Source organism: Eriocheir sinensis, chromosome 12, assembly GCF_024679095.1.
Source record: "Eriocheir sinensis breed Jianghai 21 chromosome 12, ASM2467909v1, whole genome shotgun sequence".
NCBI lineage: Eukaryota > Metazoa > Arthropoda > Malacostraca > Decapoda > Varunidae > Eriocheir > Eriocheir sinensis.
The window spans coordinates 9,809,738-9,823,605 of record NC_066520.1 but is presented as its reverse complement, the minus strand read 5'-3'; the positions used below and the strand labels follow the sequence as shown (position 1 = coordinate 9,823,605).

Genomic DNA, 13,868 nt, shown 5'->3' with positions numbered 1-13,868 from the left:
ATTTGAGTCAATTTTTTCAACATTTTTCCTTTCATGGATCTCTTTAATCGAAGCATTATGGAACAGGCTGAATTTCCCTGGATATTGTGCAGAATAATGTATTCTTAAGGGCAAAAATAAACAAATAATGCTCTGTTTAAGTTGGGAAGTTTCTGCATCATGTGGAATATAATACTTTCCCATAGGCATTTTAGCTTGTTTTTACAGGTGGTAATGTGCAGCGGAATCCTTTAGCTCAGCACAATGTACCTACTCGAGAACCTGCCATAACAAAAACTCCTTCTGGCGGCAATGTACATCCTATTGAAGCTCTCACTCCATACCAAAACAGGTACCAATACAGTGCTCTGGTGTAGTGGTTAGCATGCTTAGCTACAATACCATTGGCCTGGGTTCAATTTCTCCTTGTGGGATGTCTCACTTGTCCGTGTCCAAAATTCTCACCCACTACAGGCTCAGTGGTCAGTTAGGTGGAGATGAGCACTGAGGCCACGTGCAGCTATGGCGTATCCCCTCAACTTTATTATAATCAACCCATCAATGTGTACAGACATATTAAGTCTGACATGTATTGCATGCATGCTTTGACACGTGGAACCCTGAGTATCCTTTTGTGGGACACAGTTTGGGGACCACAGCTGTAAAACACACCATTACTTGAACTAGACCAATCTTACTTTAAATAGAATTATCATTAGGGTGCATACACAGAGAAAGCAAGTTTACTGGTGCCGAACTGCGCAAAGAATTATACCGTTGAAACAAGTTTTGGTGTGTACAGAGAAAATGGGCTCGAGCGTGTTGGAGTGGGCAGCCTGCTCCAGCACGCTTTCCTCATTCCACAGACAATTCTTGCCTGCTCAACCTGCACGGGCAGACGTGCAAAGTGAGATGAACACTGAGCTCCTGATCAGTGAAGTATTTAAGAGACAACCATTGTGGAACAAGAGAAACAAGTTCCACACAAACAAGAATGTTGTTGACAAACTGTGGGCTGAAGTCAGCAAAGAATTAGATTATGAAGGTAAGCAAAATTTTTTATATATTTGTATGAATGTAATCCTGTTTATGTGGGTTGATAGATGATACCGCAGTGCATTAGGCATTAATGAAAGGAACACTGAACTGTGATACAGCATGCGAGAGAGAGAGAAAAAGATTTCAAACATGGGTTATTCCCCGAGAACTTGAATAAGTGATATCCAGTGTTGTTAGTCCTTGTAAACTGAAGGATGATTCAGTAATAATGATTTAAAATTTTCCCTGACATACTCAACTTCGTTGGCCTATCTTCTTGGGCACAGCATGTGATGGTCAGTTTCAGTCAGATGTTGGTCAACTCCCTCTTTATATGTAATAGTCATGTAAAACATACACTTTATAATGAGATCAAGCAACTCAACTTTGGTTTCAATGTTTTTTGGCAGTAAATGCCATTTGCTGTACAAAATGCCTAAAGTGCACTCCACAGTCTTCATACACCTAGATAACAGTTGATTGAAGGCACTGTCTTCATTGGTCAAGTTATGTCCACCATATGGTTTTAGGAAGAAAGGTACAAGTGGATAGGCCTCATCTGGAACAAAAGTAGCTTTGACTCCTGTATTTCGTAGGAAAGAAGGTTCAGAAATTTTAACTTCTGTCAAAACTCTGTACAGTTCTGAGGCCTGAAATGTACCACCATCACTTTGCTTTCCATAGCCCCCCCCCCCCCCCCCCCATCCCCATTGACATTGTTTTTTTCTTCTTTTTTTTTCCTGTGTTTCTGCTTATGGCACAAGTAGGCTTTCTTGGTGAGGCCTGAGAGTCGCCCCCAGCTCATTGTGGCGTAGGCGATCAGTTTTAGTGGCACCATCTTGCTTGGCTCATGCTGCCCCCTGGAGCTCATCAATGGCTCTCTCTTTTAGAGAGAGAATATAGAGTCCAGGTTAATAGGTGGTCTTCTGAATAACATGTGGGTAGTCTTAGACCACTCGGTGGTGACTGAAGAATACCAACTTGTGGCACTGGGCGGGACGCGAACCTGCATCTTGCTGGACACAGCACCATCATGCTATTCACTCAACCACTGCCTCCCCCTCAACCACTGTGTGAACTTGTAGTGTACGTCTGCAACAGCTCGAAGGACGATGGGAAAGAATTTCTCAAAGTACATTGAACCCAAATCTTTGGACACTGAAAATGAATGTTTTCCATCAATTGAGCCTAAACAGTGATGAAAATTCCAGATGCTGTAGAACCCTTCAGCGATCAATTTGGAAGACTTGACTGTTGGTATGGGCATGTGCTCCTGTTGTAGTTCTTTCCACAGTGCAGCAACAGTCTTGGCAACAGTGTTTCCCACCGTTGAAACACCCTCCCTAAATGTGAATGCAAGAGCATAGAATGATGATCCTGTTGCAAGATACCTGCAAATAATAATTTATAATACACTGTTAATTATTGTAATATTTTCATTGTTGGTAGTAAATGGCTTAAGTGTGCGGAGTGCATGTGTATGTGGATGGATGCCTGGTATACTATAACTATGTATGTATGTATGTTGAAATTACTATTATATTGTTATTGTGTATATTTTGTCATCTAAAATCTCCTGTCTTTTCAGAGTCACTGGTTAAAAGAAAATGGAAATATATTGGAGACAAATTTGCTGTAGAACTTGAAAAATTTCCATCTCGATCAAAAGAGCAGTATTCCCAGTTGTTCCGTTTCCTGATAGATATTGTGAAACCTAGAGTTTTGACTGGAAATTTCTCAAGTATGCTAGCAAAAGGCAAATCTGAAACCTCATTACCCGGATCATCTCAGGTAGGAAACCAAACGGATGATGTGGAGCCTCCCTTGGATAAAGAGGAAGGTATGCCCGCTTCTCCAACCCTTACTCAAGATACATCAGTAAGAGGAGATGAAGATTTGGACAAGCATAAGATTATTTTAGATTTTTCTCACCCAAAGAAAAAAGCAACTGGCAAGAGCCTTAAAACAGAAGACTACAACCAGAGCATCTTGGAAATCGAAAGACAGAAAATGCAGTACTTGAGAGAAATATCAAATCAAAATCAGGGCAAAGATGATGATGAGGATCTAATGTTCTTAAAGAGCCTGCTGCCTCATATTAAGAAAATTCTTGATGCAAATAAGTTGACATTTAGAAGCCGTATACAAGAACTTGTACAACAGTTTGCGTATCAAGTTCCAATCACATCTCCCCTTCCACATACCAGCAGTTCCTCAGTTTCTGCTCATACTTCACAGGTGTCTCCCTACTCCAACGAGCACACCCACTCCCCTTTGGAAACTTAAAATTATGCCACAGATAGCTGCAGTGCCTATGTACCGTATTTCGTGGCGTATAACGTGCACCTTTTTCATATAAAAAATGCCTGAAAGTTTACCCCTGCGCATTATGTGCCAAAGGTACAAATTTTTATTGATTTTTTTCATCTTTGGGGTATTTTAAGGGTCTTTTTTGGTCTTGTCCAATAACAACTGCAAAATTACCTTTATTATTGTTTATGATCCTTCTTAGTCCATAGCTGTCTTACAATATGTTACCATAGAATACAGGGCGATCAAATAACTACTATACAAAAATGAAATCGGTGGAGGATCGCCCATGCCTTGTTATCCTGCTTCTCTGTCTGGCGCTGACACGACGTGGCCGCCATTTGCATTGTTTTGTATGACTAAGGTGCACTGTTGGCAATTCGAACAGTACAAGCTACATAGAAAATCATGTAGGAAAAAAAAATGTGTTCATTATTAACCCTTTCACTGCTAATCGCTCACAGCGCGACTATCCCCCCAGGCGCACTCAGGCAGCCCAGCTGGGGGAGGGGGGTCTCTTTTTAACTGCTGTATCTCAAAAAACTATTCATCACAGCTAAAAAACAAAAACACCATTGGAAAGAGGAAGCCAAGATCTATAAGATTCGGTTATGTAAGCCTCTCCTGCAAACTTATAGTCACATTGAGGGGGTATTGCTTGTGAGTGCGACTGGCGCTTGCAGCGAGCTTTTTGCACCACCACGCTAGTGCTCTCTCTTTAAACCTCTGTATCTCAAGAACTCTATAAGATTCGGTTATGTAAGCCTCTCCTGTGAATGTACAGGCACGTTCAGTAAGTGATGCTAGTGCTCACTCTTTCAACCGCTGTATCTCAAAAACTATTCATCACAACTAAAAAACAAAAACACCATCGGAAAAAGGAGGCCAAGATCTATAAGATTCGGTTATGTTAGCCTCTCCTGCGAACGTACAAGCATGTTCGTGGGGTGTTGCTTGTGAGGACGTACATTTATGCGTGTGTGACGGCCAGCCATATTGAGGTAACTACTGAGTCTTGATGGGATGCTGGCAGGGTAGTATTGCCAACTGCATAATTTACAACTATTTGATAAAAAAATCAGTCAGGTGATAGGTGAAGCTATGCAAAATTGTCGGTGTATTGGACGACAACATCCACCAGTTACTTGTCCGTAGATTTTCCGCGCTTTTCCGCTCTAGGCTGATACGATTTTCCACCAAATTTAGTGGAAAACCCACTGAATTAGCAATGCTGTAGGGTGAGAAATAGTGTTGGAACACTCATACGCGGGAAATTTGAGTGTGACTGGCGCTCGCAGCGAGGATTTAGTACCATCGGCAAGTTACATAAGAACGTAGGAGTCTGCAAGAGGCTGGTAGGCCTGTATAAGGCAGTTCCTTTGAACCTAAGCTCCCGTGTATCTAACCCTACCTAATATTGCTGTCCATGAATTTATCTAATCTATTTTTTAATGTGACAATTGTATTGGCACTCACCACATGACTGCTAAGCCTATTCCACTCATCCACAACCCTGTTAATAAACCAATTTTTGCCTGTGTCCCTGTTGAATCTGAATTTATCCAGTTTGAACCCATTACTTCGTGTCCTACCCGGTTCTCTTTCCAACAAAACCTTATGAATATCGCCCTTATTATAGCCCTTCATCCATTTATAAACCTCTATCATGTCTCCACGCACCCTTTGCCTTTCTAGAGAATGCAAGTTTAACTGTTTGAGTCTTTCTTCGTATGGTGCTAGTCGTCGCTGTGAAGATTTAGCATCGAAAGGGTTAATTATTAATATTAGTGAGAATAATGGGGTAGATATAATATCAGAAACTGTACATCGTAATTCTTGTTCGAGGAGTTATTTCTCGCAACACCAGCCCGGCTGCCATTTGCATTGTTTGAAAACCACACAACCACACCCATACAATAAACAGCTGCATGCTGCATGTCACCAGAACCGTGTGAATTGTGTTTTGCCTAGTTGTCTGTCATAACCTACGAGTGATGGTGAGAATAATATGCTAATTATGATATCAGAAGCTGTGCATCATCAGTATGTATTAGGATGTATTTCTCACAACACCAGCCCGACTGCCATTTTAATTGCTTTACTCAAGGACACTTGTCAATTCAAGCAGTACAGGTTACACCAAAAATATATAAATTTTTGGAAACTACATTGTCAATGTAGGTAGGAAGACACCTACCGAACTGGCGCAAGCCACTCCCGGTGAGGTATATATGGGAGGTGAGAAGGGAGCTGAAGCCCTCCAAAGATCCTTCCCATGTCCTCACTAACCGTTTCCCTATTGTCTCACCAACACCGGAGAGTAGTTCAGCATGCTCTCTAAAGACAGATCCTCTCTTTATCCACACCACACTACATTCACACAACATATACACCTTTTCCCAAAATTCAGATTTCAAAATGGTGCACCTACATCAAGCCTCGGAGTCCCCGCCTGGGGGGGGGGACCACAAATTCCCCCAGGGAGGACTCCCCTTCTGGCTGCCAACCCGAGAGGTGTCTTGATAACTCCTCGAACCTCTTTCTTCTCAATTTCTGCAACATTCGCGGTCTTCGCTCTAATTTTCATTCTGTGGAACATCATCTCTCCTCCTCTAAACCTCACCTTCTCTTCCTTACCGAAACACAGGTTTCTGAGGCTACTGACAGCAATCTCTACTCTGTTCCCTCCTACTATCTCTATCCTAAATTTCAATCCAAAGCTGGATGTTGCACCTACGTCTAGCGACATCACTTGCTCTCGTGCCCACAACCTTGACTCTTCTGAATTTTCTACCATCTGGCTAAGACTTCATTGTCATTCTATTACTAAATACATCTGTGCTGTTTATCTCTCACCTAACTCTACCAACTATGTAAAATTCTTTGACTATTTGAATTCTAAAGTGGAGCACATCTCCACTCTCCCTTCGCTGAAATGTTCACCACCAGCTTTGGCTTTCATCCTCTTTCACTGACCATCCTGGTGAACAAGCCTACAACTTTGCTATCCTCAATGACCTAGAGCAGTTGGTCCAGCACCCTACACGTATTCCCGACCGTCTTGGAGACCGGCCCAACATTCTAGACCTCTTCCTTACCTCAAACCCTTCTGCTTATTCTGTTAAACTGTTCTCTCCGTTGGGCTCCTCCGATCACAATCTTATTTCTGCATTCTGTCCTATCGCTCCTGTACACCCTCTGGACCCACCGAAAAGGCGATGCTTCTGGCATTTTGCTTCAGCTCGGTGGGACGACCTGAGGATGTACTTTTCCGATTTCCCGTGGAATGATTATTGCTTCCAGGATAGAGACCCCTCTGTGTGTGCTCAGCGCATCACAGAGGTGATTGTCTCTGGAATGGGGGCATACATTCCTTGTTCTTTCTCTACTTCTCACGCTAAAAAGCCTTGGTTTAATCACGCTTGTTCTCGTGCTGTCAATGATAGAGAGGCAGCTCACAAAAGGTACCAGAGCCTTTAAACTAGTGCTAATTATGAACTTTATATTTCTGCCCGAAATCGTGCCAAATCTATTCTCCGACTAACCAAAAATTCTTTCATTAATAGAAAATGCCAAAAGCTTGCTTTCTCTAACTCTTCCTGTGACTTCTGGCATCTAGCCAAAAACATCTCCTCCAACTTCACTTCTTCATCTTTCCCTCCACTCCTCAGTCCTGACGGCAACACTGCCGTCTCATCTATCTCTAAGGCTGAACTCTTCTCTCAAACTTTTTCTAAAAACTCCACTCTGGACGATTCTGGGCATATTCCTCCAACTCATCCCCCCTCTGACTCCTTTATGCCTGTTATAAAGATTCTTCAAAATGATGTTTTCTATGCCCTCTCTGGCCTCAATCCTCAGAAGGCTTATGGACCTGATGGAGTGCCTCCTATTGTCCTTAAAAACTGTGCCTCCGTGCTGTCACCCTGCCTGGTCAAACTCTTTCGGCTCTGCCTGTCAACATCTACCTTTCCTTCCTGCTGGAAGTATGCCTTCATACAGCCTGTGCCTAAGAAGGGTGACCGCTCCAATCCCTCAAACTACTGTCCTATAGCTTTACTTTCTTGTCTATCTAAAGCTTTTGAATCAATCCTTAACCGGAAGATTCAAAAGCACCTTTCCACTTCTGACCTTCTATCTGATCGCCAGTATGGGTTCCGCAAGGGGCGTTCTACTGGTGATCTCCTAGCCTTCTTAACTGACTCTTGGTCATCCTCTCTTAGCCGTTTCGGTGAAACTTTTGCTATTGCGCTGGACATATCAAAAGCTTTTGATAGGGTCTGGCACAATCTTTGCTTTCCAAACTACCCTCCTACGGTTTCTATCCTTCTCTCTGTACCTTTATCTCCAGTTTCCTTTCTGACCGTTCTATTTCTGCTGTGTTAGACGGTCACTGTTCTTCCCCTAAATCTATTAACAGTGGTGTCCCACAGGGTTCTGTCCTATTTCCCACTCTCTTTCTGTTGTTCATTGATGATCTTCTTTCCAAAATGAACTGTCCTATCCATTCCTACGCCGATGATTCCACTCTGCATTACTCAACTTCTTTTAATAGAAGACCCACCCTACAGGAACTTAACGACTCAAGGCTGGAGGCTGCAGAACACATAGCCTCAGACCTTACTATTATTTCTGATTGGGGCAAGAGGAACCTGGTGTCCTTCAATGCCTCAAAAACACAGTTTCTCCACCTATCCACTCGACACAATCTCCCAAACAACTATCCCCTATTCTTTGACAACACCCAGCTATCACCTTCCTCAACACTAAACATCCTCGGTCTATCCTTAACTCAAAATCTCAACTGGAAACTTCATATCTCATCTCTTACTAAATCAGCTTCCTCGAGGCTGGGTGTTCTGTACCGTCTCCGCCAGTTCTTCTCCCCCGCACAGTTGCTATCCATATACAGGGGCCTTGTCCGCCCTCGTATGGAGTATGCATCTCATGTGTGGGGGGGCTCCACTCACACAGCTCTTCTGGACAGAGTGGAGGCTAAGGCTCTTCGTCTCATCAGCTCTCCTCCTCATACTGATAGTCTTCTACCTCTTAAATTCCACCGCAATGTTGCCTCTCTATCTTCTATCGATATTTCCACGCTGTCTGCTCTTCTGAACTTGCTAACTGCATGCCTCCCCCCCTCCCGCGGCCCCGCTGCACTCGACTTTCTACTCATGCTCATCCCTATACTGTCCAAACCCCTTATGCAGGAGTTAACCAGCATCTTCACTTTCATCCCTCACGCTGGTAAACTCTGGAACAATCTTCCTTCATCTGTATTTCCTCCTGCCTACGACTTGAACTCTTTCAAGAGGAGGGTATCAGGACATCTCTCCTCCCGTATTTGACCTTGCTTTTGGACACCTCTTTTGTTCCTTTTTTAGGAGCAGCGGGTAGCGGGCTTTTTTTTATTATTATTATTTTTTTGTGCCCTTGAGCTGCCTCCTTTGTTGAAGAAAAAAAAAAATTGAGCACTTTAAGAACTCCCCCCAATTGTTGTCTTAAAGTTTGGGGTGCACGTTATACGCTGTGAAATACAGTAGATTAACAGTTTACATGTCCATGGCAGAAGTACTTTTATTTCATTATTATAATGATAATTATCGTTATTATTGTTATTACTTATTATTATAATTATTATTACCATCATCATTAGGTATTATTAACCCCTAAAGGGTGGGTGATGGGTTTTACCAGTCTGCCTTTTTCTGCTGTAATTTTGAAGTTTGCGTGTGGAGTTTTGGGTCATCGTTAATTTCATGCAATGCCATTTTTTTCCTTTTAAGTTTTGTGTGGACACTGTCCATTAACATGAACTCCACGTCAGACGATGAGCTTGACATCTTACCTGGACACTGGGTGGATCACAACTGACGTAGGTATATACAGAAGCCCCCCGCCGTTCACGGGCATTTGGTTCCGCGAGACTCCCGTGATCCGTGAATCCGCAGTCGACAGGACTATAATCAAATAGGGAAAATAGGGTTTCGTTCTACCATCTCGATCGAATAAAAAAATTGATTTCTAAGCATTGTTATATAGTTTTACATACACATAAATCACAAATTAAATATGGACTGTAATAATTTAACACTCAATCTGTGGTTGGTTGTGGTGAGTGTGAGTGCGTAGGCGGTGGTGATTGGCGGGCGAGTGGTGTTGGCAACATGAGAGTGGGTCGTCGACCTGCTCCACCTCCTCTTGCTTCTCCTTCAATGTTATAACACGTGGCTTCTTCATGCCTGAAGAAGACATGGAGGAACGCTTGGAGGCCATGATAGACTGAGAAAGGCTGTATAAACTCCACTGTAGAGCACTGCCGCCTTCGCTTCTCTTCTTGTAACCTGTTCCGCTTTGTATCACTTTTAGGTTGTTCACTTCTTTCTTCTATCACTTCCTGTTTGGTAAGTTTCAAAAATTATTCTGTGTGTTTGTTTTTACCGCGATTGACTATATAACCTTTTCTTTCAGCTGACTTCTCTCTTCCAGCTTCGAAGATAAACACTAAATGTGCAACGTTCGAGCTGGGCGCAACAGACCACTTATACGCGAATTTTCGTCCGCGTTTGGCGGGGGGTGTCGCAGATATGGGTAACTCGATTTACGCGAGTATTGTGTCCTTGAAGAGGTCGCGTAAATCAAAAACAATGTAAATCAAACAAGAGGTAGGTTTGTATCGAAAAATAAATATTCGCTTCATTCAGTGGAGAGAGAGAGAGAGAATGAATATCCATATCGCCGAGATATCCACTCAGGCACTCAGTCTCAGCCCCACTTGTGTGAGGAAAAAATGAGGGACACCATGAGCGACTGGCTAGTACCGAGCAGTCTGCTACCGGTACTGTACCATATAGCTGGCACCGTTAGTACTGGTACTGGTACCGGTACCTGCCACCCCCTGTTGTTGAGTAGCGTGGCAGCGTGGGTACTGTATTGTTGTTCAAGTGGCGCGCGGGAAGAACTGAGCTCAGCTGTGTGGCCGCGGCGCCGTGAGTCCAGTTGCGTGAGACATCTTGTGGCCAATCCATAAAATATCGCATATAAGTGAAAAAAACGTGTAAATGAAACATTTATTTGGATTTTGGACCCCGCGTTATTTGAAAAATGTGTAAACCAAACTCGCGTTAATTGAGCGTTACCTGTACCCTACCTGCGTATAAGTGAATCCGTGAACAGTGAGGCCATGAACGGCAGGGTGCTTCTGTACACGCGTCCTTGTCCCTCGCTGTGGGTTCAGAGCCGGTTACCCGTGCCCTTTTTGAACACCTTCTAGCGCAGGAAACCAATGCGGGTTGGCACTTGTAACCAGTGCGTGGGCAACCTGCTTTCTCTGTGTAAACACCCTTAGTGTGTCTGACTAAACAGTACCCATGATTCACCAAAAATCCTTTAATTATAGGAAATTTCAATATCTCATATTTTATGAACTTTCAGGCTTGACTGTTTATTGGTAGGGCTTTGCTTCAGATGTTGTTTTGTTGTTTAGGTGGACAATTTGTGCTCGTGTGACCAACAAGTCTGCCATTCGCACTTGGTCCAACTCGAGAGGGGAAGGAAAACTCTTCTCTATGGATCTGCTGGATGAGTCGGGGGAGATCAGAGCCACTGCCTTCAATGAACAATGTGATAAATTTTATGATATGATTGAGGTAAGGAGGACCATAGCATACCACTTGGCAGTTTCTTCAGCCTTATTTTTTTAGAATTTTCAGTCCCATTCTTCATATTGGCAACATATATTCATTAATTGGGAAAGTTCAATCCATTCCGCCATCATAAAAAATTGTTTTGGGTAGAATTTTGCAAGTTTCTGTATATAACTAACATATTACTCCCCCACAAACCATCTTGATTCTTTCAGAAGGGCCATTAGTTGAATTGAAGTAATTATGATTGATTATTTGAATTGTGATGCATTCCAACTTGTTTTCTCATAAGGAATGATATACTTTTGCAGAAGTTTTTACATGAGGTGTCACTATTCTCTAAGCCTTATGTTCACCAAAAATCGTTAAAACTTTTTCAGATTGACAAAGTGTACTTCATATCCACTGCCACCCTTAAGACTGCCAATAAACAGTACTCTAACCTCAACAATGAATATGAAATGACTTTCAATCGAGGAACTGAGGTAAGGACATTAGATATTTCAAGCCTTAATTTGCTTTTCTCATACTGGTATACTTAAAAACTTTAAAGTGAAACTGTGGTTGATATGTGCATGGAGTATTCCTAATATTTTCACTACAGGTCACGCCCTGCCATGAGTCAACTGCCATCCCAACCATGCAGTTCAACTTTGTATCTTTTGATCAGTTGGAGGGTCTCAGTAAGGATTCCATTGTAGGTGAGTCATCATCATTATTTCACCTTGTCTTAAGTTTTTGCTTCCTTCCAATAGCTACCTTCTTGTGTGTTAACAGACTCTCCTGCATCTAAGTGGCATTTAGGAAATCCAGAGGCTTTAAGGTGATACAAATATTTTCGTGCTCTGGAAACTGTCGGTTCCATCACCCACTGGAAGCAAGCAGCCATATGTTTTCATAGTAGAGGAGGCTGAAGGTTGGGCTTTGGAATCTCACTTTTAATGTCTTGTTGCCATTTCTCTTGTTCTTTATATGCATTTTCTGCTCTCACACAGTGTGTCACCATATCTAGCCACCTTTGAGTCATATCCACCAACTTCCTATTTCACCTTTTTCACGGCTGCTGGTTTTGTTCTCTTTTGTTCCCTCTTCTTTTTTATATCATCATCTTCATCACTTTCTTACTTTGTTTTTTACATGACCTAATGAGTTATATTCAGAGTTGCCAACCACCGGGTATTAGGTCACAGAGCCCACGAAGCTTGAGCTATTTTTTCAATTATCGTAAATTACCTCTCTCTCTCTGGGGGTTGTAACAATTACACTTCAACACAGTAAGTGATACTGTTGTTAAGAATATGTAGCTGATCATTCTCGTTGTTTTATTCATCTGTAAACGGGTAATTTACGATAACTGAAAGAATAGTTTAAGCTTTTTGGGCATAATAGCCTATTCGTTAGTGACACCTGCTAAGAATGAATATACCCCATTGTGCTGCAACTCTACACATCTTCATTTCTTACACTGTCAACTCCATGTACTCAAATAGCTGAGAGATATAAATTCTACAATATTTACCATGATAAAGATAATGGCAAAAAATATTTTCATTTTGCGTTTTTATCACAAACCAAAGTACCTCAGTCTCAATTGTTGCTTTTTCTTTATAGATGTCATTGGTGTATGTAAGGAAACATTTGACATAAGCTTTGTCACCATGAGGTCAAGTGGAAAAGAGCTGACAAAGAGGGACTTGCAGCTTATTGACAGCACTGCAAGAGAAGTGAGTATAAATGTTGAACAATGTTGAAATCCACAAGGAGAGGTACTTTGTGAACTAATTTTGCCATGTCATCCATTGGAGTGTTCCATGTTAAAACTGGTTTCTCAGAGTAACCAGTCCCTCTGCAAGGATATAAACACTGAAAACTAATGAATATACTTGTATAACAGACACTTTTATGTACTCTAATGATGTAAACAGAAAACAGCTAGTTGAAAAGTACCTAGAAAAGGATAGGAGTCTGTTTGCTGGTTTCATGGACCTAGAGAAGGCATATGATAGGGTTGGCAGGAAGGGTTTATGGGATGTTCTAAGGGTATATGGCAGTGATTCTCAAAGTGTGTGCCGCCATTATCTCCTTGGTGTGCCGCAAAAATTTGGGTGGGATTTTGATTTGTGTACATAATATAACATAAGGAAACTATTGTAAATTGTAATTTATATTTATCAAGGGTGACTAATTATAATATGAGTAAGACCTAAGTACAGTCGCGATATGAAGTGATGTCGCCGTGTACGTTTATTTTCGATCACACAAGTATCGTTATATATTTTCAAGAGTACCATTATTTTCCTGTATCTTCATCATAACTAAATATATTTTACAAGCTAGAAAAAAAAAATATTCAATGATGTCTTACGAAGACTTGCCGAAATATTTTGACACAAAGTGTTTTCGTTCACCAAGGAAAGAGTCAAATGAACTCCAAATATCGACATATTACTCAAACAGAAAGTAAAATTATCTTTTCATGATCATTGTTGACAACAATAAATCTAACATATGCACAATATATAGGACATGCATGATTAGTCGATATCCTAAACTAGGATGGCGTAATTTATTTAATTTATACTCTCGTTTGATGATGACGTCATCGCCCGTGCACCATACCTATTATTCACCCCTGACCCACTCTTTGCCTTTCGTGGTCAACATAACGATAACAAAAGCTTTCCGTGGACTTCTAATGCATGATAGTGATCAAGGGAAGATACCCACAGCCTATAGCTACCGAAGGATAGTCGGAGATGGAAAAACAAGAATATATAGCTTCAGAGTAGTCGTGTTTTGTAACTCACTCTTTGCCGCTGATCGCAGACATCATTGCCTTTCTTGGTCAATATAACGATGATAAAAGCTTCATGTAGACTTCTAATGCTTGGAGGT

At 41.8% G+C, this 13,868-nt stretch overlaps 2 protein-coding genes across 4 annotated transcripts in view; both read left to right on the top strand.

Moving 5' to 3' along the window:
• The window catches only part of LOC126997370 (replication protein A 70 kDa DNA-binding subunit-like), a 49,562-nt gene that overhangs the window by 13,500 nt on the left and 22,194 nt on the right, over positions 1 to 13,868 (top strand). For all 3 annotated transcript variants that reach the window (XM_050858434.1, XM_050858432.1, XM_050858433.1), the window contains 5 exons: positions 208 to 331; positions 10,814 to 10,976; positions 11,354 to 11,458; positions 11,578 to 11,674; positions 12,585 to 12,697. In XM_050858434.1, the coding sequence (XP_050714391.1) occupies positions 208 to 331; positions 10,814 to 10,976; positions 11,354 to 11,458; positions 11,578 to 11,674; positions 12,585 to 12,697 (602 nt within the window). The remainder of the gene's footprint in view (positions 1 to 207; positions 332 to 10,813; positions 10,977 to 11,353; positions 11,459 to 11,577; positions 11,675 to 12,584; positions 12,698 to 13,868) is intronic.
• On the top strand, positions 351 to 10,806 carry LOC126997371 (uncharacterized). The gene is made up of 2 exons (XM_050858435.1): positions 351 to 1,024; positions 2,606 to 10,806. The coding sequence occupies exons 1-2, from the start codon at positions 787 to 789 to the stop codon at positions 3,301 to 3,303; spliced, it is 936 nt and encodes a 311-aa protein (XP_050714392.1). The 5' UTR covers positions 351 to 786; the 3' UTR covers positions 3,304 to 10,806.